General features: G+C 38.9%; 1 protein-coding gene and 1 pseudogene across 5 annotated transcripts in view; both read right to left on the minus strand.

Annotated features, from left to right (window-relative positions):
* The window catches only part of AGMO (alkylglycerol monooxygenase), a 384,446-nt gene that overhangs the window by 203,598 nt on the left and 154,935 nt on the right, over nt 1–25,913 (minus strand). For all 5 annotated transcript variants that reach the window (XM_036758949.1, XM_036758948.1, XM_036758946.1 and 2 more), the window contains exon 6: nt 5,535–5,601. In XM_036758949.1, coding sequence (XP_036614844.1) covers nt 5,535–5,601 — 67 coding nt within the window. The remainder of the gene's footprint in view (nt 1–5,534; nt 5,602–25,913) is intronic.
* LOC118849879 lies at nt 2,166–2,800 on the minus strand (annotated as a pseudogene).

A 25,913-nucleotide genomic window follows, 5' to 3' on the forward strand; every position in this document is an offset into this window, starting at 1 on the left:
GTCATGATTTTCCACAAACCCTTACAACTGACAGCATCAAAGGCCTTGGTCAGATTGATGAATGTTGTGTGCAGACCTCTGTTTTGCTCCTGGCATTTCTCCTGGAGTTGTTGGGCAGCAAATACCATATTGGCCTTTCCTCAACCTTTTCTGAAGCCACATTGGCTCTTGGGTAGATCAATATTCCAGGTAAAGGATCAGTGTATTAAAGAGGACTCTGACAAGAATCTTGCCGACATTCTTTCTCACAGTTTTATTTTTTTAGTTCTTTCTTTTTCCACATCTGTGGCAAATATGTAAATATGTTTTACCTAACAGCACATGTAAAAATGATAACAAACTGCCTACCATTTTCAGAAGAGGAGAGGAGAGGGAAGGGGAGAGAGAAATTAAAAACTTGAAATCTTGTATAACTGAATACTACTTTTTCTCTTAATATGTAATTGGGGAAAATAAAATACTATTTAAATTCAAAAAAATACAAACAAAAATCATTGTCTCCCCAACAACAAAAACAGAATCTTGCCAGCAATGGCTAATAGAGAGGACCCTCTCCCCTTGCTATTGTCAAAGAACAAATTGTTTCCTTTTTGTTTATATAAATGGACAATAGAGTCATCTTGAAACTCCTGAGGGATAACCTCCTCTTGCTATAAAATGTGAAGGAGTTCAGAAAGCTTTTAGATGAACAGTGAACACCCTGCCTTGTAAATCTCAGCTGGAATAGAATCAACACTAGGCAATTTGCTACACAAGAGGAGCCCAATGGCATTCAAAAATCTTTCTTGACTTGGAAGATCAGCTAGAGTGGTATTGATTTCAACCTGAGGTTTAGAGTCAATGGCTTTTTTGAGGGGTCTCAACAGGTCTCTTGAGAATACTATAGAAGTGTTCAGCCTGCCTCTCCAGGATCATGTCTTTATCACTAATATTATAGTTCCAACAGCACAGTGTAGTTGAGAGGCAACATAGGTCTTTGGCCCATAAATAGCTTTCAGAGCATTATAAAAGTGATTGGATTGTTACTATCAGCATAGAACTGAATTTTATCTGCCTACTTACTGACCCAAGAATGCTCCATCTCTTTAAGCTTCACTTGCAGTTTACTTTTGATGAAGTTAAATGCTAACTCCTTAGAGAGAGATGAACTATCCTGCTGTAAACCCTGTGGGGTTCTCATTTTTCATCAAGCAGTTTCTACATTTCTCCATCATTTTTTTCAAATCAATCTTGATGTTTGTGAGTGTTTTGCACTAGATGAGTAAATGCAGTACTGTACACTAGGTGTCTTAAAGGTGCCCATTCTTTTTTTTTTGCACCACTGTTGTCAACCATGTGTTGGTTCAGCTTTCCTCCAAGTTAGCAACAAACTATTCTCACTCAGAAGGACTATAATCGCTTTACATAAGGTCTTCTGGTAGTAGCCTCTTGGGGACAATGTTTTTCTTGAATGTTAATGTTTAGCTTGGAGAGGTTAAGTCTGTGATTGGTCCAGCACTCTACACCACACATCACCTTTGTCATTCTCACATCCTGTCTCTTCTCCTTACAATGACACAGTTTATAGAATATTAATGTTTATCGTAAGGGTGAATCTATGAGATTTTATTGCATCTGAGTAAATAGAAGACAGTGTTTGGTGAGAAGGTCATGAGATGCACAAATCTTAAGTAGTGAGTGACCACTGCTGTTGTCATTTCTGACTCTATTCCTGCCAAACACTCCCTGCCATGTTTGTACCCTGTGCCTACTCTTACATTAAAGTCAACCAGAATTACAAGCTTGTCTTCTTTTGGCACATGCATGATGTGGGTCTCGAGGTCTTCATATTTCTTTTCTTTAACATCATCAGGGTTCATCATGATAGGAGCATGTGCACTGATGATGGTGACATTGTGCTTTCCTGCAGGTGCCAAGTGCATTGTCATGAACTTGTCCACTCCTTTTGGGAGGCATATAAGCTTGTTGACTAGATTAGTTTTGGTTTCAAAGCCTATACCAGTTTCACAGCATTTTCCATCGTTGCAGCCATTCCAGAAAAAAAAATGTCTATCCAGCTCTGTCTTTGGGAAGCTGTCCTTCATTTGTCAGACTTACTCCACTCAGGTTGCTTTTTTCGCTACAAAAATTTTTATTCATTTTAAATAAATTTTAAGCTGTTACAGATTTGGGGGTCTTTAAAAAGAAAACCGAATTAAATCCACTTCAATGTCCACTGTTTTTTTTTCCTTATAAAATTTATATTTTGCTGGTAAATCATATCCTAGCTCTGCTATAATATCCATCTTAATTTTCCATTCATCTGCTTTTTTTTTAATATGTTCTCAGTTTGAAGTTTTATGTAAGGAATATACTGCTACTCTTGCCATCTGTAAAGTAATCTTCAAAAATGACATATCCATACCTTTATTATGCTTGGTCCCAAAGGGAGGATTCATGTTTATAGTGTCAAAGGACTTAGACATTGCATCAGACAAAGAACAAACATTGCACTGAATCATGTCAATATTTGTCAGCCCAACCTCCGCAACCTTTCTGTTAAATATTTCTAATGCATCTTCATCTGTATCAAATCCAACGCACAACTCTGTTCCTAACATTGCTGTTCCAATACTAAGCATTTCACAGCCACATCCTAAATCTCCATCCACTTTGTTTTCAATGTCGTCATATATGTTATGAATTGTATACAGCATACATGCTGCGATTTGGGCCTTGTCGGATACTGCTCTAGAAGTAATTTGGGCTTCTCAAAGCCATCAACCTGTTGCAAGAAACTTTCCAGTTCCTTCCGTTTCATTTTTTCTTCTGGTTATGTGGGTTATAATTGGGGGTCGGGGATTATGGAGGGCGGAGCGTATCTATTTATAGCTGAGGAAATACTTTAAAATCACCAACTCGACGACCTGTGCTCCCAGCTCAAAGCCCTAAGTCTCCGCGGCGGCAGCTACACTGGTGCGCCTGCGCCTCTGACCGCCCTTTGGGGCTGCAGTCGCGGCTTGGTCCTACTCAGGTTGCAAGCCCAGTCCGGGATTGCTATTTGGATCTGTTATCTGCTGCGTTCTCTTACAATAAGAACTGTTTATCTTTCAAGCGTATTGGATTTCATGTTGTCCCCGTGTGTGCTCATGTACCAACAATGACTGGAATCATCTTTGCAAAAGCTGTACTTCTTGTGTATTTCACTGGTAGGGTGGGATCCCTGCCTGCCTGTTGGTTTAAACCCAGCCTGGTTTAGCACGTCTACCAAAATGGATTACTCAGGTGTGGCTGCTACGCATGCTCTACAGCTTCTTGGAGCCACAGGTGGGAGCCGAGTGGCAGGTGGATACTAAAGTCGGAAAGCAGCCCTGAAATGGGTTCAGCAAACAGTCACGCCAGAGGTTCTAGTCTTCCCTGAACATCTACACAGTAGCACCCTAGAACACCTCAGCAATGAATTCAAATAGCTAAGGAGATAGCTGGGTAGATGAGAGAGAGAGAGAGAGAGAGAGAGAGAGAGAGAGAGAGAGAGAGAGAGAGAGAAGGAGGGAGGGAGAAAGAGGGACATGATAGATAAAATACGCAGCAGGTACATAGTGCATTCATTAGATGTTTACTCTAGGTCAGTTGTTTTTAAGTCTTTTTCAGTGATGTACAGCTCTTTATGATCCCATTTGGGGTTTCTTGGCATTGATACTGAAGGGATTTGCCGTGTTCTTCTCCAGCACATTTAATAGATGAAGAAACTGAGACAAACAGGGTTAACTTACTTCCCCAGGGTCACGCAGTTTGTAAGTTTCTGTGTCCAGATTTGAACTCAAGAAGATGTCTTTATGAATTCAGACCCACCACTCTATCCACTATAGGTCAGACACTGTGACAAATGTTGGGTGTACAAATAAAAGCAAAATAGACAGTCCCTATCCTCAAGGAGGTGATGAAGTCTGGAGAGCAAATGGGGATGGGAATGAAGGTAGTTTGGCTTGATTGCCTGAAGACATGGCTGATTCCACTTTCCCATTTTTCCCTTTATACACCTCATTTCATGGGGTATAATTCATTTTATCTTTCAGAAACTCAGTGTTGTCCTCTGCAAAAGAGGAGAATTTGTCTTTTCTTCCCTTACTATCATAACTTAACAAGGAATCAATAAATGACCCAGGACTTATAGGGCTCATTAGGATATTGCCACCAGCATGTCTTCTAACCTGAACTACTGAATAGAATTCTCATAAAAATGGGATTGGGTTTCATTTTTTTAATAATGCAATTACTTCATCTGGTTAGTTGTAAGTGATTGGATTTAAGAGGGCAGTAGATAGAGCACTGGACCTGAAGTCAGGAAGACATCTTCCTGAGTTCAAATCCAGCCTCTAATACTTATTATCTATGTGACCCTATAAAAGTCACTTAACCCTGTTGGCCTCAGTTTCCTTGTCTGTAGAATGATCTGGAGAAGGAAATGGCAAACCACTTCAGTATCTTTACTAATAAAATCCCAAATGGGGTCACAAAGAGCGAGATACAACTGAAACAACTGGACAACAACAAATATTTATAGAAATTTAAGGTTTGCAAAGTGCTTTACAAATACTGTCTCATTTGATTATTGTAACAGCTCTCAAAGGTGATGGCCAACATCATGGTAATTTAACAGATGAAGAAACTGAAATTCTCTATTTGAATATATATGGGTGTAGACATACATACATATATACATATATATAATTTATACACACTTATATACATATATGCATGCATATATATGTATATGTGTGTATAGTGTTTTATGATACAGAAAGTTGCTGTGGAAAGAATATAGGATTTGGGATCATAAGACCTCTGTGATGTTAGGCAACTTACCCTTTTGAGGCTCAATTTCATCATCTATTAAATTAGAGGAGGGGGTCAGGTAGTGACATGCTCTACCACGCCCCTGCCAGTTCTACATCTATGATTCACTGAGACTTGAGAAGGTTCGTATTCCTATGTTTGCCCCATTTCTTGCCTCAGGAGAAGAAAGCTCACTTAATCTTGAAGTGTCTAGATAGCATTGTTAGCACAGAAAAAGTCCAAGAAAGCTGCTCTCCCAAACGAATAACTGAAACTGTTAAATATAGGGCCCATCTCACTTGTTCTCACATGGCTCAAATGGAACTGCCTGGTGGGGAAATGCTGTAATGTGGTAAAGAGCATACTGGAACCAGATTGCCCAGGAGGTACTCCCATCCATGTGTGAGCAGAGTGCCAAAAGGTTCTGTGTCAAGGGTTTGGGCCATTGCGTGCCACTAGGAGAATCATTTCTGGGGCTACAGAATTCCTTTTCCTCTCAACTTAGGCTGGTGGGGTGCCAAGGAGGAGAAGGTAAGTAGACGATCTCCTTAAATGCCTTAGCAATAAGATCAATCCAGGCACACAAGTCAGGATTTGGCTTCTTAACATAATGCTCTGATATGATAGATGCATTCCCATAAAACTCCACAAAGAACAAGCAATAAAAGTGTGCGTCCAATTTTAAAGACTAACGACACATAGACTCCATGTTAACTCACCATGGTGAACCCGATGATGGCTTGGGGTGTTGAGAATAAGTTCCAAAGGTCCAAGGTTTTCAATGACCTGTTTGAAAACAAAGTGTTATGACATATTGAGAAGTTGGAAAGACACTCCGAAGGTCTAACTGTACACATGTAAATAAGGATGTCATGTATGAAAATCCACTGCATTTAGTGCAATTTCAAACCTGGCTGCATGTACGTAATAGCAACCATGCTAGCATGTCCTGCTAGCACACGCTCTTAGATCTGCTTTTAAAGGAAAGCAACTTTAAAGAGGTCAACAATCTTACTTTTAATTACATTCACTAGTTCAGGGGAAAGACAGAACGCTGAATGTGGAGAAAATACAAGCAGAGAAATTGGCCCAAAGACCAACAGATAGGCCTCTTCACTACCTGATCAAAGATATATTGCTTTACACTTTACATACTTCCCTGGATCGAGAGAGCCTTTAAATCTGAGGAGTGGTGGAGCCCTGAACATACGGCTACTCAGAGTCTCAATCAGGAAATCAAAAGATCCTTCTCATAAGCTAACCCCCAAAGCAAAATTCCAACCTCAGACCATATATACACTTCTCAGAGCCAGAAGGCATCATGACTGTTATGATTCAGTGGCTAATTAACTTAGTACCAAAAGGTGTGAAAGCCTTCCTACAAGCAAGCCTCCCCTAAGCAAGCTTCCCTTAATGGGCTTCACAAAAGGCTTATTGATGGGCAGGGAAGATCTTCATATCCCATTAACATTACAACATAAAATGAGATTTAGAGGAAATGTTTACATCTTTGACAGAATCATCACCTAGAAGAGGGATTAGGCTTGTTCTGCTGGATCCTCAAAGCAAGAAGAAGGAACATTGGCTAGCAGATGGAAGAAGGCAAACTGGGGTTTTATGTAAAGAAAATCTTCCTCCATTTAGAATTATCCCAACGTGGAATGTGCTGCCTTGTGGGGAGGAAGGGGTTCCTCACTTGTGGGGGTGTTCAAGGAAAAGCGTATGATGATGTAAAACTGACAATGATGGTGATGATCAGCAGCGCTTATATAGCTAGCTAAGTTTCACAAAACATTTTATGGAGATTAGCTGATTTGATCTTCACAAAAACCTTCATTCTGTAGATGAGGGAACTGAGCTTGAGAGAGGGTCTTGCCAAGGTCACACAGCCAGCAAATGACTAAAGACGTGTTCACTTCTCCCTCTGAGGCCTCTGGACCACATCCTTCGCCATCCTGTTTCCTCCTCTCTGTGGTAGCTTCTAGAGGGGATTCTTAGCTCAGGACAGGATGGGGCGGGTGGATCCTGAGGTCCCTTCCCCATTCTGATATCCTAAGATTTTCAATGGGTTAATATTGACATGTCGTATATAGGAATTGAATAGAATTATCCTATGAAAATTTCTTTCTGTAGGAAGCCCTCACTTTGTTCATACATAAGAAATTTGTCTTATATAAATTACTGATAAAATTTCCATTTTTACCCTTCATGTAGCATTTGATCTATGATGTTTTAAGTCAAATAAAAACTCACCTTCTCTATCAGTTACCATCCCCATTGATGCCCTTGAACTTGTGAATACATTATAAGTTTTTCGTGCATTTTATCAAATCCCTAATTCTCCTGCTAGTCACCCTGTCTGATTCACTTGATAGGAAGTTGGTGATGCAAAATGATTATTATGAATGTGTGAATTTGTGGTAAAGCATTTTGTTAAGGCGGAAACCTTACTCCAAAGACTCTAACTTCACGATTGTCAGGAACACTAAGATCACCAACAGAATAGAAGCCTCTTTATGGCAAGGGCTATTGTTTGTTTCTCCAGCACGTAGCACAAGGCTGGCATACTGTCCATGCTAGCTGAATGATTGTTCATTGGTTCATGCTAGACCAAAATTTGTAAGTTGTGGGCTGTCTTTCTTATTCTCCATTTGTGCAATGGAGATACATGGAGAGGCTAAGATATTTTCTTACGGCTTCCAGTGGCCATACTTGGCAAGACTTGAATACATATCTCTTGATTCAAAACCCTGTATTTTTCCCCACTATAGTACATATCTTCTCTGCTTCTTGCCCCGCTTTTTTCAGGCATCCGTTAATGATAGAGATATTGTCAGTATTACTGAAATAATGAATTCTTCTGTGCCTAAAGGATCTGCAAATATGTGGGCATCCAGAATCCTTCCATTAATGGACAACGTCTGTTATCATGGATCTTCTTATATTCTTATAGGTAGGGACAGAATTCTATGATAAAGTAATTGCCAGAGAAGGAGGTTTGGGTCTGGAAGTCACAGAAAATATTAGTTTGATATGGAAGATTATCAACTTCTATGGTCTTTCTAGAATTAAAGGTAGTGTTTATTTTGCTAAAGAGCCCAAAGCAAAAAGTGGAAGGAGATCATATGCAAGGTAGAGCAAGGTAACTGGGTGGGTGGGGGCAGGGGGTGGCTAACTGAGATGTGGGGCATAGTTTGGCATTGTCTGGGGCTTGCTAGATACAGTGGTTTAGGTCCTCTTCTATATTGCAAGGTCTTTCAAATATAAGGGACAATGATTTAGCAATCACATCTGTCAGTAATTTGATGGGCTGTCTTCAAGACTTGGTGTGGCCAAAAGATTTATTGTCTTGTGTTGAACCCCACTGATGATAAACCTTTGACAGGGCTGGTCCTTGGATAACAAGCATAAAGCCCATTCCCAAGCTCACACTTGAAGTCTTTATGTGTCGTTTGGCACTGCTGAAGGTTACCCAAGTGTTCAATAACACTGTCCCCAAGAGTAGATTGTTACTGAATGCTGAGAAGATCAAGTGAGAAAATCCCACAAAAGTGTTTTGACAACTGTAAAGCTCTCTTCATTACATAAGGTAACATCTGCCTCATTGAGCCTGACTCAATTTCATCTCACATTCTGACGTTATAAAAAGAGCTTCTTACCAACAGAACGTGAAGGGATCAGAAGAAGTCATTGCTGAGATACAGAGTGGACCCTGTTTTCTAACAATCAATAGGAACTTCTTAAGCACCAACGTTTTATGTGGTACTGTGATAGGTGCTTGAGACACAAAGAACAATATAGATATAAGCCTTGTTCTCACTGAATTTCAATTGTACCACACAGCCTTTCGATTCATAGACAAATATTTGATGAAGAGGAAGAGAAGATGGATGAACGGATGGTTGAATGTAACAAAAGTGGACATCTTTTACCAACTGTTACATTGAAAAAAATTCAATATGAATCTTTACCGAGCCAATGAATCCCTGGCAATGGTTCAGATGGGCAAAAAGAAAATGATTTTATCCTTGTTTGCCCCTCCCCAGTCCAACATGTGTTCCAAAAACAAACAACAAAGGGGAAGGGGGTGGATGGAGGGAGGACATAGCCAACTGGCATCTTCTACCCAGATGTATTTCAGATGATGAGAAAGGGTGGGTGTACTGCAGTCACAATGAAAGCAGTACTGGAGGCAAGTACATTCAGATGACCGCAGGCTGGGCTGTGTAGCATTTTTTAAACATCTTAATCTTTCTTTACCCAAAAGAAAATCTTTACATTCATGAAGGATTAAACACTGGTGATACCAGACCTGGAGGCAGGGTTTTTTCTTCCTGGGCCAAATATAACATAGATTCCACACTCTAATTTCCTGGTCACGTCTCCCTGCATCTTCAAGTCTAAGAAACCCCCTGGAGGAGGAATGAGTCAGCACCTAAGCCCCTCACATTACAGATCTCTCAAGCACCAAGTCTGTCTTCTTTCAAGGTGAGATGTTGTTGCTAAATTAACACAATGGAATTTTAAAAAGGAAATTGAAGGGTTCTGGTGAACATATCGGTTTGGCTACGAAGCACACCTAGAATTTAACCACTTCCTAGAAATATTTCTAGAAAAATGAAAATTTACACCATTTCTGTGGAAATAAGCCCAGTTATTTACAGATACTTGTAGCCAAGGGAATACAGTGATAAGAGCTTGGGGATTTGGAGTCAGAAGACTTAGGTTCACACGGCAGGTGCAGCCTACATACCATTGGCCAAATCTCTTGAACCCTCAAATGTCACTTTCCCTTTCTGTAAAATGAGGGGGTCAGTTCTCTATCTGTAAAACAATGAATTCTTAACCTTTTATTGCATCATGGACCCCTTGGAAGTCTGGTGAATTCTACTTTTAAATGAATTAAATAAAATTCATAGGATTACAAAGGAAGACAATTGTACTGAAATACATTAATAAAAGTATAAACACAGCTACAAAAATCTATAGACCTCAAGACAGGGACCCCGGGAAATTACACTTCCTAAGTTTCCTCCACCTCTAACCCCTAGGAATTCTTTCTCACAGTCTTCCGTCTTACTAAGTCTCTCTATGTGATTTTAAAGATACCTAATTATGAAAGATAGAGAGAGACAGATACCAAGAGAGATTAAGTACCTGTGCTAAAAGAGGAAAAGGTCACATGCACACACACACACACACACACACACACACACACACACACCACTTCCTCTTACTTGCTCATTCTTACCCAGTGAACTCTCTAGCCTTTGCTGGTAAAGCCCCAAGCTCAAGCACTATCCTCATTTCACCATGCACCTGTCATGGGTTCCACAGAGGAAGAAAACAGGGAAAGATAAAATGGCCAGAGAAATAGCAAGTCCTCCACTTGGTAATCCCCAAACCTTCCATAGTCTCATTTCATGTCCTCTGCACAAATCATTTCCATTGGTTCTAGAAGTCATGGCCTAGAGAACAAACACAAAACTCCCTATCTTGGTATCCACGGTCCTTCCCAAGCTTGTCCCAAAATACCTTTACTTCCCACTCTTCCCTTTTACTTGTGCTAGGTTAGGAACAGAAAATTCAGCTGAACTGGTTTCTGAATAAGAAATAAAGAACTGTGCTATCTTGTTCATCCAATTGCTTTTGCCTAGAAAGCCTTCTTTCAGTTCACAGGAATAACAACCATCCTTTAGCACCCAATTCTGCTGCCATTCCTCCCTGACATAATCTACTTAGCCAAGACCAAGACTCTTTGGAATTGTTGTTTCCAACCCTTCTTTGTCTCTGGAAACTTTCTACAACCCCCTTGAAAAGTCCTAATGGCCTGTGTTAACTAGAGGTCTAAAAGACTAACTGAATGTTTACTCCATATTTTTATCTATAAGTTCCTCTAACATTCAATCAATCCAGCATTTAGTCCAGTGCCTGGCACATAGTAGGTGATCATTATATATTTATTGAATTGAATCAAATCTGTTAGTCATCATTTATTGTGTCTAGTATATTCTAAGCCCTGTGCTAAGTGCTGGGGATGAAAATACAAAGAATGAAAGAAACCCTACTTTCAGTTAATTGGTCAACATACATTTCTTAACTACTTAGACCTAGCCAAGTACCTCAGGCTAAGCCATGGGACTTGCGATGGATTTTCATTCTAACTTCAGTTGTGTGGTGTGCTTATGCTTTCTATATGATAACTAATACTCTGCCTTATTTTACCTAAGAGTTGATTTGATCTATTTAGAAATAGAAAATCTCTCTTCGTGTCTGATTCCAAGAATCTGACATGTATTAATAAAAGGACATTAGAATAGAATATTCTATTCTACTCCTGGGGCATGAGAAAAGTTACACTTTCTTTTCCTCTCTTCGAATCCCCCAGTAAATCCAAGATGAGAGCTCTAGACAGTCCTTCTAGTGGGCTACAGTGGTGAAGTGGATTGGGGTAGTCCTCATTTCCATATTTCTGGATCAAGAAGATATGATTTTCTATCCGCACAAATGATGCTCATGTCAATCAAACAGCCAAGTCATTCGTCAAATCTACCTGACTTCAAACTCTTGAACTTACCAATGGAAGGCCTTATAGGTTTCTACTCCATGTTGAAAAATGCATATTTATGGTTGTTTTTGTTCTTTTATTACAATAGCTCAAATTGGGATATATTAATGAATGGACTGTTGGTGTAAGGAATACTATAAATTCATAGACACAGTCTCTGATACTAATCAAAGTCAAACAAGACAGTAATAAATAGAATAATTATAATATTTTTAATTGTGACTGAACTAAGATTAATTTTAATGAAAACCCCTAGATTTGGAGGATAGACAATGAAGCATATTTTCCTATGGGATTGGAGCAGGAGTAGGGAAAGTGAGGCAGAGAATTGGTTGTTATTCACTTACCAGCATACCCCTTCATTGTTAATTACTATAGAATAGTGAGTCTTTGCTTAGTACATAGAAAATTACTGGAAGAATAGAAGGTTTTCCTAGAAGATGCAATGCCAAATATTAGTTCAAGAAAGCCTTCAACCTCAGCTTCTTTGCTGGCCTATGATCACACACACCCATGTTACGGTCTCTAAGTCTGTTCGTATTAGGAGGAAGTTTAATACGCTGATATCTGCACTAATGTGATATCCTTTTTCTTTGAATAATCAGAACAAATGGAACCACAAAGTCCAATGTAAATGCTAAATTTTTGAGTAGCAACTTTTGTCACCAACAAAGAAGGAACTCAGCGTAGAGAGGCCTTTCATGCTTTCTATAATAGAATGGAATGAAATGAATGGAATGAAAACCGTCCAGATGGTAGCAAGATTGTTAGAGAATATACCTTTCCTTTTGCTTTGAATCTATAATTGTTCCTTATTTAATTGTCTGAAGATTGTGATGAAGTCCATGGACACCATAAGCAGAGAAAAGTAATTTGAGTTCATTTTCAGAATTGGTTGACCCTAAAACAACAAACAGTTTCCCTTCCCAAATCTTAATCAATGTGGACATTTGAGGATGAATTTATCTTTTGGGCCATCTGGTAAGGAAATGTAAAAATAAAATCTTAATTACATTCCCCACTAGAGCTGCCGAGTTAATTCATGACAACATGTCCCAGTGTTTTTACAGATGGCTACTGCGGCCATATTTACCATCTGATTACTCTATGGGGCATCGGGGGAAAGCAGACCTCCTTGGATAGGCCCTCATCTGTGGAGTTTCGCACTTTGAAATCCTCCATGAAGGCTGATTTATTCACCGCCAAATGTTTTCTTGTCTGATTAGGCAGTTTTCTACTTCAGTAGGCATCTAATGTGGAGGTAGCCAAATGTCCACGCTACAGAGTGAAAAAACAATATTTATAATTTGAAAACAAAACAATCTAGAGGGATCAGCCTGTTGGGATCATAAAGGGTGTCATAGGGAGCCTTGTTCTGATGAATCCCTACTAGAGAACTCAGGAGGGGAAGCCTAGCTTGAATGGAGCATGGGACTAGGGAATGCTTATACATAAAACAAAGGAAGTGAAGAACTGTGTTAGTCATATATTACGTGGAAGGCCAGCCTTCATCATTTCTGGTTGCAATAGCTGTCAAGGAGGGGAACGAGGGGGAGATGTAGTTGTAATTGCAACTGAATATGCTTATGTTTCTGCTTCCAAAAAGAGATGAGACTTGTCTTTAAAAAAGAATGAGTAGTTACTGAATCTGAGCTTGCAAAGAGACGTGAAATCCATATCAATTCTTTCTACATTTCTAATGAAATGAACCGTCTGGTCCTTTTGTACAAACACATGCTGTTATCATCATATGGAATGCAAAATATAGAAGCTTGGTTTCCTGATGAAGATTGAAAGCTGAAGAGCATCATATAATTGCGGAAACTTTCCTGGGGGCACTGAGATGTTAAGCATCTTACAGTCATACAGTCCTTACATGTCAAGAGGTGTCCTACATCCGCAAACTATGTCACACTGAGCCCAGCAGATCATTAGCAATGTGTTGCTTTATCTAGAGCTTCTTTAAATAGAGCTTTGGGAATGATTTGGCATAAAAGTTATTCTGTCAGCCACTGGATGAAGTTAAATCAATGGGGGAGAGAAGATTGAATGAACCAAGAGGAGGTCTCAGGGCAGAACTTTTCAGAATTTCACAGTGGGGTACAAGAGTAACACAAGGAATAAAGGAAGGAAGAGTAAATATAAGAGAACTATAGTCACTTTAAAACTACCAGGTTTGTTTAATTGAATGAGCCAGTGCTTTAGAGAGAGAATACAGACCTTCTAGAAAGACAGACCTGGGTTTGAATCATGCCTCTGACACTTTTAGCACAGTCAGTAATCCATGACAGTCATTATACTTCTCTGACTTTCAGTGCCTTGAAATCAACCAACACTTAATTGGTGTTTAATAAATGGTCATTAAATTTAATATATAAAAGGGGATTTATCATGCCTATAAGCAACCACTTCACAGGGATATGAAGATTAAATGTATCAATGTCCTTAGAGTGCTTTGTAACCTATTAAGAGGCATGAATATTAATAACAGGAGTCTTCTGGAATTGCCTCAAGCTTCAAGTAAAGGAAAATCTATGAAATGCACTTATAAAGGCAATTACATTACCATATGATACATTACCCAAAAATCACCTATTAGGTATCATGTGGACACCTCATTATATTAAAGGAGCCCCAAAGCTCCTTTGTAATATGTTGCAGGAAGAGTGAGAAGCAGAATTAGGGTTAGAGTTGCAATGCTCTTCCCCTCCAGGTCCCTTATTGTTGCTTCAGTGAGAGTGGGGGAAAACAGCCCTCATGAGCTATGGAGATTCTTGTGATACCAAGGATATTTGAAGCAAGGACCTCAACACCTCAAGTGTTTGATAAATCCAAAGATCCAAGCTTTCGGGGCAATAATTCACTATTTGACAAACATTCCAGGGAAAACTGGAAAGCACTTTGGCCAAAACTATTTGTAGACCAATATCTCAAAATGTATACCAAGATATGGTCAAAATGTGTACATCATTTAGACATAAATTGGGCTATCATAAGCAAATTATGGAAACATGGAATATCTTAACTGTCAGATCTATGGATAAAGAGAGAATTTATGACAAAACTAAAGATAGGGAGAATTATGTGATAATAATAAATTAGATAATTTTAATTACGTTAAACTTAAAAAATTCACAAAAAAATTGATGCAGCCAAAATTAGAACGAAAGGAGGAATCTGGAGGAAAAAAATTGATAGCAAATTTCTTTTTCTTTTTACTTCTTCTTTTTTTTAAATTTAATTTAAATTTATTTATTTAACATATTTGGTTTTCAGCACTGATTTTCACAACAGTTTGAATTACAAATTTTCTCCCCATTTCTACCCTCCCTCCCACTCCAAGATGGCTTATATTCTGGTTGCCCTTTTCCCCAGTCAGCCCTACCCTCTATCACCCCCCTCCCCTCTCATCCCCTTTTCCCTTCCTTTCTTGTAGGGTAAGATAAATTTCTACTCCCCATTGCCTGTGTATCTTATTTTTTAGTTGCATGCAATAACTTTTTTTTTGGAACATCTGATTTTAAAACTTTGAGTTCCAAATTCTCTCCCCTCTTCCCTTCCCACCCACCCTCCCTAAGAAGTCGAGCAATTCAACCTAGGCCACACATGTTTCATTATGTATTACCCTTCCACAATACTCATGTTGTGAAAGGCTGACTACATTTTGCTCCTATTCAACCCATCCCACTTTATTGAATTTTCTCCCTTGACCCTGTCCCCTTTCCAAAGTGTTTGTTTTGATTACCTCCACCCCCATCTGCCCTCCCCTCCATCATCCCCCCCCTTTTATTTTTTTTTAATCTTCCTCCCTCTTCTTTCCTGTGGGATAAGATACCCAACTGAGTATGTATGGTATTCCCCCTCAGGCCAAATCCGATGAGAGCAAGGTTCACTCATTCCCCCCTCACCTGCCCTCTCCCCTCCTCCCACAGAACTGCTTCCTTTTGCCACCTTTATGTGAGATAATCCACCCCATTCTATCTCTCCCTATCTCCCTCTCTCAGTATGTTGCTCTCTCATCCCTTAATTTCATTTTATTTCTTTTAGATATCTTCCCTTCATCTTCAACTCACCCTGTGTCTGCTCTCTCTCTTTTACATATATATATATAAACACACACACACATATATATATATATGTACACATATATACACCTACATACATATACACATAGATATATTCATACATACACATTCACTTATATATATATATGTATATATATATACATAAACATATACATATATATATATATATGCATATTCCCTTCAACTACCCTAATACTGAGGTCTCATGAATCATACACATCATCTTTCCATGTAGGAATGTAAACAAAACAGTTCAACTTTAGTAAGTCCCTTGCAATTTCTGTTTCTTGATTACCTTTTCATGCTTCTCTTGATTCTTGTGTTTGAAAGTCAAATTTTCTATTCAGTTCTGGTCTTTTCACTGAGAAAGCTTGAAAGTCCTCTATTTTATTGAAAATCCATATTTTGCCTTGGAGCATGATACTCAGTTTTGCTGGGTAGGTGATTCTAGGTTTTAATCCTAGCTCCATTGACCTTCGGAATATCGCATTCCAAGCCCTTTGATCTCTTAATGTAGAAGCTGCCAGATCTTGGGTTATTCTGATTGGGTTTCCACAATACTCAAATTGTTTCTTTCTGGCTGCTTGCAGTATTGTCTCTTTGATCTGGGAGCTCTGGAATTTGGCGACAATATTCCTAGGAGATTTCTTTTGGGGATCTATTTGAGGAGGCGATCGATGGATTCTTTCAATTTCTATTTTGCCCTGTGGCTCTAGAATATCCAGGCAGTTCTCCTTGATAGTTTCTTGAAAGATGGTATCTAGGCTCTTTTTTTGATCATGGCTTTCAGATAGTCCAATAATTTTTAAATTATCTCTCCTGGATCTATTTTGCAGGTCAGTGGTTTTTCCAAGGAGATATTTCACATTGTCTTCCATTTTTTCATTCCTTTGGTTCTGTTTTATAATATCCTGATTTCTCATAAAGTCACTAGCTTCCACTTGCTCCAATCTAATTTTTAAAGTAGTGTTTTCTTCAGTGGTCTTTTGGACCTCCTTTTCCATTTGGCTAATTCTGCCTTTCAAGGCATTCTTCTCCTCATTGGCTTTTTGGAGCTCTTTTGCCATTTGAGTTAGTCTGTTTTTTAAGGTGTTGTTTTCTTCAGTGTATTTTTCAGTATTTTTTTGGGTCTCCTTTAGCAAGTCATTGACTTGTTTTTCATGGTTTTCTCGCATCCTTCTCATTTCTCTTCCCAATTTTTCCTCTACTTCTCTAACTTGCTTTTCCAAATCCTTTTTGAGTTCTTCTATGGCCTGGGGCCAGTTCATGTTTTTCTTGGAGGCTTTTGTTGTAGGCTCTATGACTTTGTTGTCTTCTTTAGGCTGTATGTTTTGTCTTCTTTGTCACCAAAGAAAGAATCCAAAGTCTGAGACTGAATCTGGGTGCGTTTTTGCTGCCTGGCCATATTCCCAACCAACTAACTTGACCCTTGAGTTTTTCAGCGGGGTATGACTGCTTGTAGACTAACGAGTTCTATGTTCCACGTTTGGGGGGGAGGTGCCAGCTCTGTCAGACCCACACTGCTCCTTCCCCAAGAACCCCCAACCCAAACTGGGCTTGGATCGTCGGCAGGCTGTGCACCCCTGCTCTGATCCACCACTTAATTCCTCCCACCAGGTGGTCCTGGAGCGGGAAGTAACAACAGCTGTAGCTGCCCCACCTCCACGGCCCCCGGGGCTGGAAGCCGAACCTGGAACTCCTTCCACTCCCGCAGCTTTTCCCACTAACCTTCTCTGCAGTCTTTGGTGTTTGTGGGTCGAGGGGTCTGGTAACTGCCGCAGCTCACTGATCCAGGGCGCTAGGGCCCCCTCCGCCCGGCTTCTGGTCTGGATGGTCCACGCCGCTCAGGCTGGGCTCTGCTCCACTCCGTTCCCAGCTCCCAGCTCCCAGCTCCATGTGGAATAGACCTCACCCAGAGACCATTCAGGCTGTCCTGGGCTGTAGCCCTGCTTCCCTCTGCTGTTCTGTGGGTTCTGCCGTTCTAGAATTGGTTCAAAGCCATTTTTTATAGGTTTTTGGAGGGACTCGGTAATGGAGCTCACTCTAGTCCCTGCTTACTAGCCGCCATCTTCCAAATTTCTTTGATAAAAGGCCTCATTTCTCAAATACATAAAGAAACAAATCAAGTATATAAGAATATGAATAATTCCCGAATTGATAAATGTTCAAAGGATATGAACAGGCACTTTGAAGATTAAGAAACCAAAGCTCTCCAGTCATGTGGGGAAGAAAAAAGCTCTACATCACTATTGATTAAAGAAATGCAAATTAATACTCTGAGGTACCACCTCACATCTATCAGATTGGCTAATATGACAGAGAAAGAAAGTGATGAATGTTGGAGGTGGATGTAGAGGTGGAAAAAGTGGGATACTACTGCATTTTTGATGGAGTTGTGGACTGATCCAACTATCCTGGGGAGCAATTTAGAGCTATGCCCAAAGAACTATAAAACTGTGCATAACCTTTGACCAAGCAATTTCACTACTAGGTCTGTATCCCAATAGATCAAAGGAAAAGGAAAATGACTTATATGTATAAATATATTTATAGCCACTCTTTTTGTGGTGGGCAAGAATTGGAAACTGAAGGGATGGTCTTCAACTGAGAGAACATTGTAAACAGCAACATGAATATTATATAATGATCAACTGTGAACGATTTACTTATTTTGAGCAATACGATGATTCAAGACAATTCTCAATGACTTATTAAAAATGCTATCCATCTCCAGAAAGAAAACTGATGGAGTCTGAATGTAGATAAGAGTATACTCAAAACATTGTCTTTATTATTCTTGTTTTGTTTTGTTTTATTGTAGGGTGTTTTCTGCTGCAATATGCTTAGTATGGAAATATGTTTTTCCTGACTTCAAATGAATAACCTATATCAAATTGCTTGCCTTCGCAAGGGAAAAGGAAGGTAGAGAAGGAGAGAATTTGGAATACAAAGCTTTATAAAAATAATTTTTGATATATAATTGAGAAATATTAAATGAAACAAGTAAAAATATATTGGGGATAATTTTTAAAAGTGCCAATTATCTTTCCATTTGCCATAAGTTGCTTGGTTTTTACTTCTTCATCATCATCATTATCGTCACACCTCATGCATGAACATGAGCAACCTATGTCCTTCCTTTTTAGCTTCTATTTGGGTATTATCTTCACTCAGTATATTTTAAACTTCTCGAGGGCAGGAAGTGTGTTTCTTTTTCTTACAAGTATCTCCTGCTCTTAGTATGCCTACTTGTTGCTTACCCTAGCCTACTGTCTATTCCTTGTAAACAATTTCCCCTCAAAGCACCACTCTGGCAGGGAAGTGGCACAGTATTTACAGCAGTGCATTTGGAAGAAGTCAGGAAGTAGAGCAGTGAAGAAGAACTGAATTCAAATCCTGCCTTGAATACATGCTCGCTGGGTGACCTTGAGTAAGTCACTTAACCTCTTTCAGCTTCAGTTTTCTCATATTTAAAATGAAAATAAAAGCACCCACCTACTTGAGTTGTGAGGATTGGATGGGCAGCATATGTAAGATGCCTTATGAACCTTAAAGGGCTACAAAAATATGAGCTTTGTGTCTCTTGCTGTTGTTATCATTAGAGAGTATCCCAACTCTCCTCTCTAGGCCTGTGCATGTGCTGTATTCCTAGAACATCCTCCCCTCATCTCCCTACCTTTATTCAGGACTCAGCTCACATATGCCCTGCCATAGTAATTTCCGCTGTTGTACTATTGAGGAGATTGTGAGCTCCATGAGGATGAGGGTCTTTCTCTTGTGTTCTTTTTTTGTTTTTAGCACCAGGTTCTTGATGATTGGCCAATATTGACTTTATCCTTATTTTGAATTTATGTTGCATTTCTATATCTCTGTTGGTCCCCACACCCAATCATGTATGCTCCTTGGAGGCAGGCACTGTTTTGTTTTTTCTCTTTATAACTCCATCACCTGAGCACAATTCTGGCGTATAGTAGGCATTTAAGAAAAGTTTGTTGACATAAATTCAATTAAAAGGGAACAAAGCAAGGCTCTATGTATACCAATTCTCTATTGGATCCCTCTGAGGTAGCAAATAAATGGAAACAAACAAAATGAGTGTAAAAGCTTTAATCAGCTGATACTCTGGGACTGCTGAGATCACTACCCTTGATCTCATCCAAAGAGTGAGATCTGGATGCACATTGGACAATTTGGATGTGATCCTAACAAGAAAAAAAAGTGTAATAGAGGCAGAACAAGTGACTGAGTTGGCCAAGTGAGGGAACCTTCACTATTGATCTTCTGGTCTAAGAAAGCATCACCCAGAAATCAAAACAAATACAACAAAAAAAAATGATAAAAGACATCATCTTGTTAAAAACAACAAAAACATGAAGTATTATTCAATATTTGTAAAACCAAATATAAATAATTAACAATTGAACTTTCAGGGTTTTTTTTCTTATAAGTTTGTAGCATTGTGCTTTAGAAGTTATTGAAGCATAAAACCACTGACTATATAATGAACCAGTCAAATAATATAATGAATATGATTACATCAATAGATGCCGAAGAGACTTTTGAGAAAATCTGACACTTTTTTCAGTTAGAATCCTTGAAATTGTTGGAATAAATGAATATTTCCTTAATATGGTGAGTAGTATTTATATAAACCTGAGAGCAAATATGTAATGGAGAAAAATGAGAGGACTTTTCAAAGAGTATAGGGTAAAGTAGGATGCCCATTATCAGCACTACTGTTTAGCATAGTCTTTGAAATGCTAGGTATAGCAATAAGGAAAAAAAAATGAGAGAGAATAAGTTCATGAATGCACTCATGGTAGAACTGTGCCTGGTCCAGCCACTTTGGAAAGCCATGTGAATAGCTGAGAAAGTTACCAAATTGTGCATACCATTGATATAGTTCTGCTACTATTAGGCATACAACTAAAAATATCAAAGATCAAAGAGATATTTAAAAAAAGTTTTATATGTACCAAAACAGATGTAGTAGCTCTTTTCATGGCAGCCAAAAATTGGGAAATAAAGTTGTTTCCTGCTATTGAGGAATGACTAAGCAAATTTTGTTATACAAATGTAATAGAATATTTAACAAATAGTAAGATGGACAATTTCAGAGGATACTGGAAAGCCCTTTTTAAGTCAATGTAGATAGTTGTGAGAACAAGAAGATCTATACGATAATGACAACATTACAGAGAAAATGATTTTCACAGATTTCAGAACTCTGAGCAATTTAATAAGAAACCACAAATGCAAGAGAGTAAAGGTGGATGGAATGCACATCCCACCCCTCTACCCAGCCTGCCACAAAGAAGTAATGAACTTCAAATGCACAGACATTTCTTATATATGGGTTATATGGGAATTTCTTTTGTCAGACTGTGCAGCTATGCATTGAGCTTTTTTTCCCCTCAGTTGGGGAGGAGAGATGAAGAGAGACAGCTACATTAATTTTAAATTGCTTGTTAACTAAAATTATTTAAATTTATAAGCACACACATGAGAGCACATTTGAGGGTGGTCAGACAGGAGAGAAGTAAGGTGGATGTGTCTACAAATGATTGTGATACCAAATGATAACATTAAAACTTATTTTAAAATTAAAAATACAGAGAAATGGCTAACTACTTTGGGGTTTGTAAATACAATGGTGTAGTATGTGCTATAACAACCAATGAATATGAAGAATACAAAGACTGCAGAGAATCCTGGGAAATGAAACAAGGAAAAGTGAAGTAAACAGACCTTGGAAAATCATATGCACAATGACCACAACCATGTAATTCAAAACAATAACAAAACAATCAGAACAGACGACTGAAGAATTGGAAAAAAAAACTTAGGTTAGCCCCAGAGAAGAGATATCAGAGGACTTCTCTCTGGCTGGGGCTGGGGGTGCTGGCTATAGGTTTAGAACTTTGCATAAGATGCAAATTGGTCTATTTGTTGCTGTTTTTTTTTTTCTCTTTTTACCCTTTAAAAGGTTTGGATCTCTGGATTCATTGGGGAATGGAGGTGATGTAAAAGCAAATTAAAGCTTAAAAATTAAGAAAATAGAAAGAAGCAAACTTCTCCGTGTCTTCCCCTGAGCCCCAGTAGCTCTACGGTTAAATGTTACTGCGATGTGGGCCTTCTCTAATGGATGACATGAAAAATGTCACAGAAACAAGCCTTTTAACTATAGGCAGGAATTCAAACGTTAGGTAGCCACCTATAGCAATAGGAGATACAATCATTGCAACAGTATTTTTTCCCTGCAAAAGTTTTGTTGTTGTTTGTTTGTTTTAAATGTCAGGTAATAGAAAGGCATGACATGTCATAGTTGGAAGTATCATTCTTATTTTGTTCTTATTTCCTAATTCTATTAATTCCCTTGTTAGTCCATGTCCTTTTAGCTCCTCCAAGTATATTTTATTAAGTAGTCTAGTTATATAATCTGCTATTAATTGATGTAGTACTAAAAGTAAATTAATTTAGGCAGGATCATCTTCTTTTCAAAATTTCAAGTTTATTTTCCACTAAACCAGCAGAGATATGCACTTGTAACTTTCATATTTTTTTTTAAATTTATGTCTGCTGGTACAATCTAGCCATGAACAGTGAATTCCACTCAAATGCTGTCTTTATTTCCTTTAAATGTTTTATAATTATGTGTACACACACACGCACACATATACAATATATAGACACACACGCAGTCAGATAGACAGAGACAGAGAGACACGTGGGTTACCAAAAGTTTTATGCATTTTGCATTTATTTTTAATGGAATTTCTCTTTCAAGAAATGCTGGGGTTGTCATCTTGTATTTAGTTTTTACCTTGCTACTTTGCTAAAGAACTCATAAACTTCTGTGATGATGGGTGATTAAGTCATGGGAAAGTCATTATACAGTCACATAGTGGCTAAAGAATTGAAATTTGAGTCAGGAAGATGAGTTTGAATCTCACCTCAGACACTTACTAGCTATATGAAACTGACCAAGGCACTTCATTCTTCTGAATCTCCACTTCTCCATTCGTGAATGGTAGCAAACAGTAACTACTTCCCAAGGGTGTTGTGAAGATCCAATGAGATAATGTATTTAATACACTTTGCAAATTTTAAACTCTCTCTATATATATATGAATCGTTGTGATTACTAGCTTGCGTCATTTCACGTGGATTTTCTCTTTCCTACCAAAGACTCACATATACATCCATTGGAGGGGCAGCATGGTAGAGCAGATACGAAGCGTTGCTCTTCAGTCAATAGTCAGCTGATAAACAATTCTCAAGCATCTCCTACATGCTAAGCACCTTGCATGAGATTCATAGTCAGCAGAGCTGGTTTCAGTCCTGCTTCTGACCCATAATGATTAAATGGGAAGAAATCCTTTAAGCTCTCAGTGTCCCAGTAACTCCCTAAGATTAAATTACTTTGGACTTGTTGATCTGTATCCATTAAGGGACTTTCTGCTTGGATACTTCCCTGTATAAATGAACTCCCAGATTTGGAGAACTTTCCGCTAAACAAAGAAAAAAAAGAAATATGTGCACATACATGTGATATATGTTAAATGACAATAGCCTTGTCATGATTACTGCTCAAGTCGCCTTATCGAGTAGACAGAATCCCAGCAACTGAAACCCCCTGGAACATACTGGGTGTTTGAGAAATCAGTGAAAAAAATCTAGGAGCTGCCAAAAGCTGACTAGCTGTCAAAAAGGCCAGGCTGTTTACTCCGTGGGAGACACAGAACCATAATGCCTAGATGTCTCTATGGGTCATTAAAATACAGGGAGAAGATGATGGCCACATAAAAACCATGGAAAGCTTCCCTGGACTTAGTGCTGCAGATGCTTCCTTGATCTGTAAGTAGAACTACTCATGATCATCTATCAATTTGATTTAATTGCTACAGATATCACATGGCTTTTAGCGTGAATTTCCTTTCTTTTATTCTTTTTTTTTTCTTTTTTAACTGGTTTGGGAGCCCCTGGAGGGTAGAGCTGGTTACAAGAACCCAATCCTCTCTTGAAGGTCTTATTCTAAGCTACGTTGTCACTTCTCTGCCTTTTCCTTTGCTATTAATTTTAGCCTGTAAGCTATCCACCACTGAGACAAGAAAACCTTAATCCTAGAGAAAATGTGCCAAGAAGCATGAGTATGGACCAAACCACTCTTTTGCTAGCTTTCTGCAGCTCTTGGATTTCTCCTCCAGGGCACAGTTTGTGGAAGTTTGAGAAGTTGTATTTTATGTCCTAAAGCTGGAAACAGTGAAAAGAAAAATAAAAGGCAGAGAAGAGAGTCCTAGAAAAAAGGAGCTAGATGCAAAATGGATGCTTTTAACGATGCCAAATTCCACTCCAACTCTCCCCAAATTGGGAGGAGATCCTTGCTTCCTCAAAAGTGGAGTTTGTTTGCTTTTATTTTTCTGGGCTTCAGTTACCTTACCTGGAACATGAAGGCGTTGGACCTAATAATACCAAAAATTCACTGCAATTCTAGTTCTATGGTCCAAGGATCCTGGGAGTATGAGAAAAATCATGCCCCCCTTTTTTTCTTTTGCTTTGTAGTGCAAGAGAAATGTTTCCAGTTCGTTACCCAGGATCAGAGAAGCAACATAGCCTGCCCCATTAAGTCCCCTGAAACCCAGCTGCACTGAACTGGTTGCTGCTGCTGCTGCTGCTGCTGCTTTTGTTGTTTATCCCTCATTCTTAGAGGGCACTATGACATCAGGAAGGTGATGCCATGACTTGCAAGTGAATTGGATTTAAGTGAGGGAGAGCTGTACAAAGTAAGCACCCTTACTTTCTCCTCTAGAGCCATCTGGGTCCAGAGGCAAGATATAGATCATAACAAGGAGATATAGCCCCATTGAACCGGTGAATATAGGGAGAAAGACGTGAGTGGACAAGAAATCAACAAAATGAAACAAGAAAGTTGCCTTATAATCAATGCCTACAATTAGGTGGAGATTTGTGAGCATAGGAGCCTCACTGCCCTCTTTGGCAGAGAATAAGGAGAGAAGGGATGTGCATATATATTTGATGACACATAAGGTCTTCATTTACTATTTCTTCATCTTAAAATATCCCAGGCTGACTAATTTAGAGCTATATATTAACTCTAAATATCTCTTCTGATTATATTAGACAGAAATCTTTGTCACCTCCATCAGCAATTTCTCAACTCCAAGTGCTCAGCATACCAGGAAATATCCGGATGAATACTTGGACATGCCCTTCAATCAACAAAATTAAATCAAATAAACTAGAAACAAACCCAGTGTCAATGATATTGCCCAGTAACTACTGACTGACTTGGAAGAATTCAAATGGTAATTTTCAAGTGCTCTTCATGATCCAATCATAGCTACAGTTACAGAAGTGAATACATCACAACACAGGTGTCCAGTAGCTTAGTTATAAGCAGAGCTCACTTTTTTGTTCATTGAATGAATTAAGATTCTAAAGAGGCTATCATGAAATGTGATCCAATGGCCTTTGGAATCTCAGAAAGGAAAAGAAGGCCAATGAATGGTGTCTGTGCTAACTAAACAATAACAGAAGCAAGAAAGCTTTTTAGGGGCTTAAAAAAACAGAGAAGATGGGAAAGAGAAGAAAGTTTCCAGGGCATAACAAATAGAATTAAGCATTGGCAGTCCAGAAGACACGGGTGCAAATCCTTCCAAGGTTACCTATTAGATGTGTGACTAAGAACACGTTGGTTTTTTTTCCTCCATGAGGCTCCATTTCCTTATGTAGCTAACGGGGATAATAAAAATCGCAGGGCTGTTATGAGGACAAAATTAGATAAAAATCCCATTATAAATGTTAAGTGTTACAACAATGCCGGTTGTCATTAAGATTCCCTCCTCAAGATGATTTCATTGGAGCCTGATCTCTGGGGGAAAAAATGAATCATGTGAAGAAAATAAAGTCAACAGACCATTCAGGACAAAATCTTATCTATTCATTTGCAGGGCAGCTAGGTGGTGCAATAAATAGAGCACCTGACCTGGAGTCAGGAAGACCTAAGTTCAAATCTGGTCTCGGACACTCACTAGCTGTGTGACCCTAGGCAAGTCAATTTGACCCTGTTTGCCTCAGTTTTCTCATCTGTAAAATGAGCTGGAGAAGGAAATGACAAATCACTCCATTATCTTTGCCAAGAAAACCCCAAATGGGGTCACAGAGAGTCAGACGCAACTACACTGAATCAACAACAGCTGGTACTCCCATGTTTTTTTGCTGTGATCCAGCAAGAATTAATGACAGGTGCAGGAACGCAAGAGTTTGAGAGATTCCAGACACCATGGAGAGTATCTTGTCAGAACCCATGCTGTCAAATAAACTTTGTGTACCTGTCAGAGAAATTCTCGATGAATCACCAAATTGTGTTTCTCTAATAAGTAGCAAAAGTGTGAAGAGGCACCTGCGTGGAAAAGGTGAAAGTT

The sequence above is a fragment of the Trichosurus vulpecula genome, chromosome 5 (genome assembly GCF_011100635.1).
Source record: "Trichosurus vulpecula isolate mTriVul1 chromosome 5, mTriVul1.pri, whole genome shotgun sequence".
Taxonomy (NCBI): Eukaryota; Metazoa; Chordata; class Mammalia; order Diprotodontia; family Phalangeridae; genus Trichosurus; species Trichosurus vulpecula.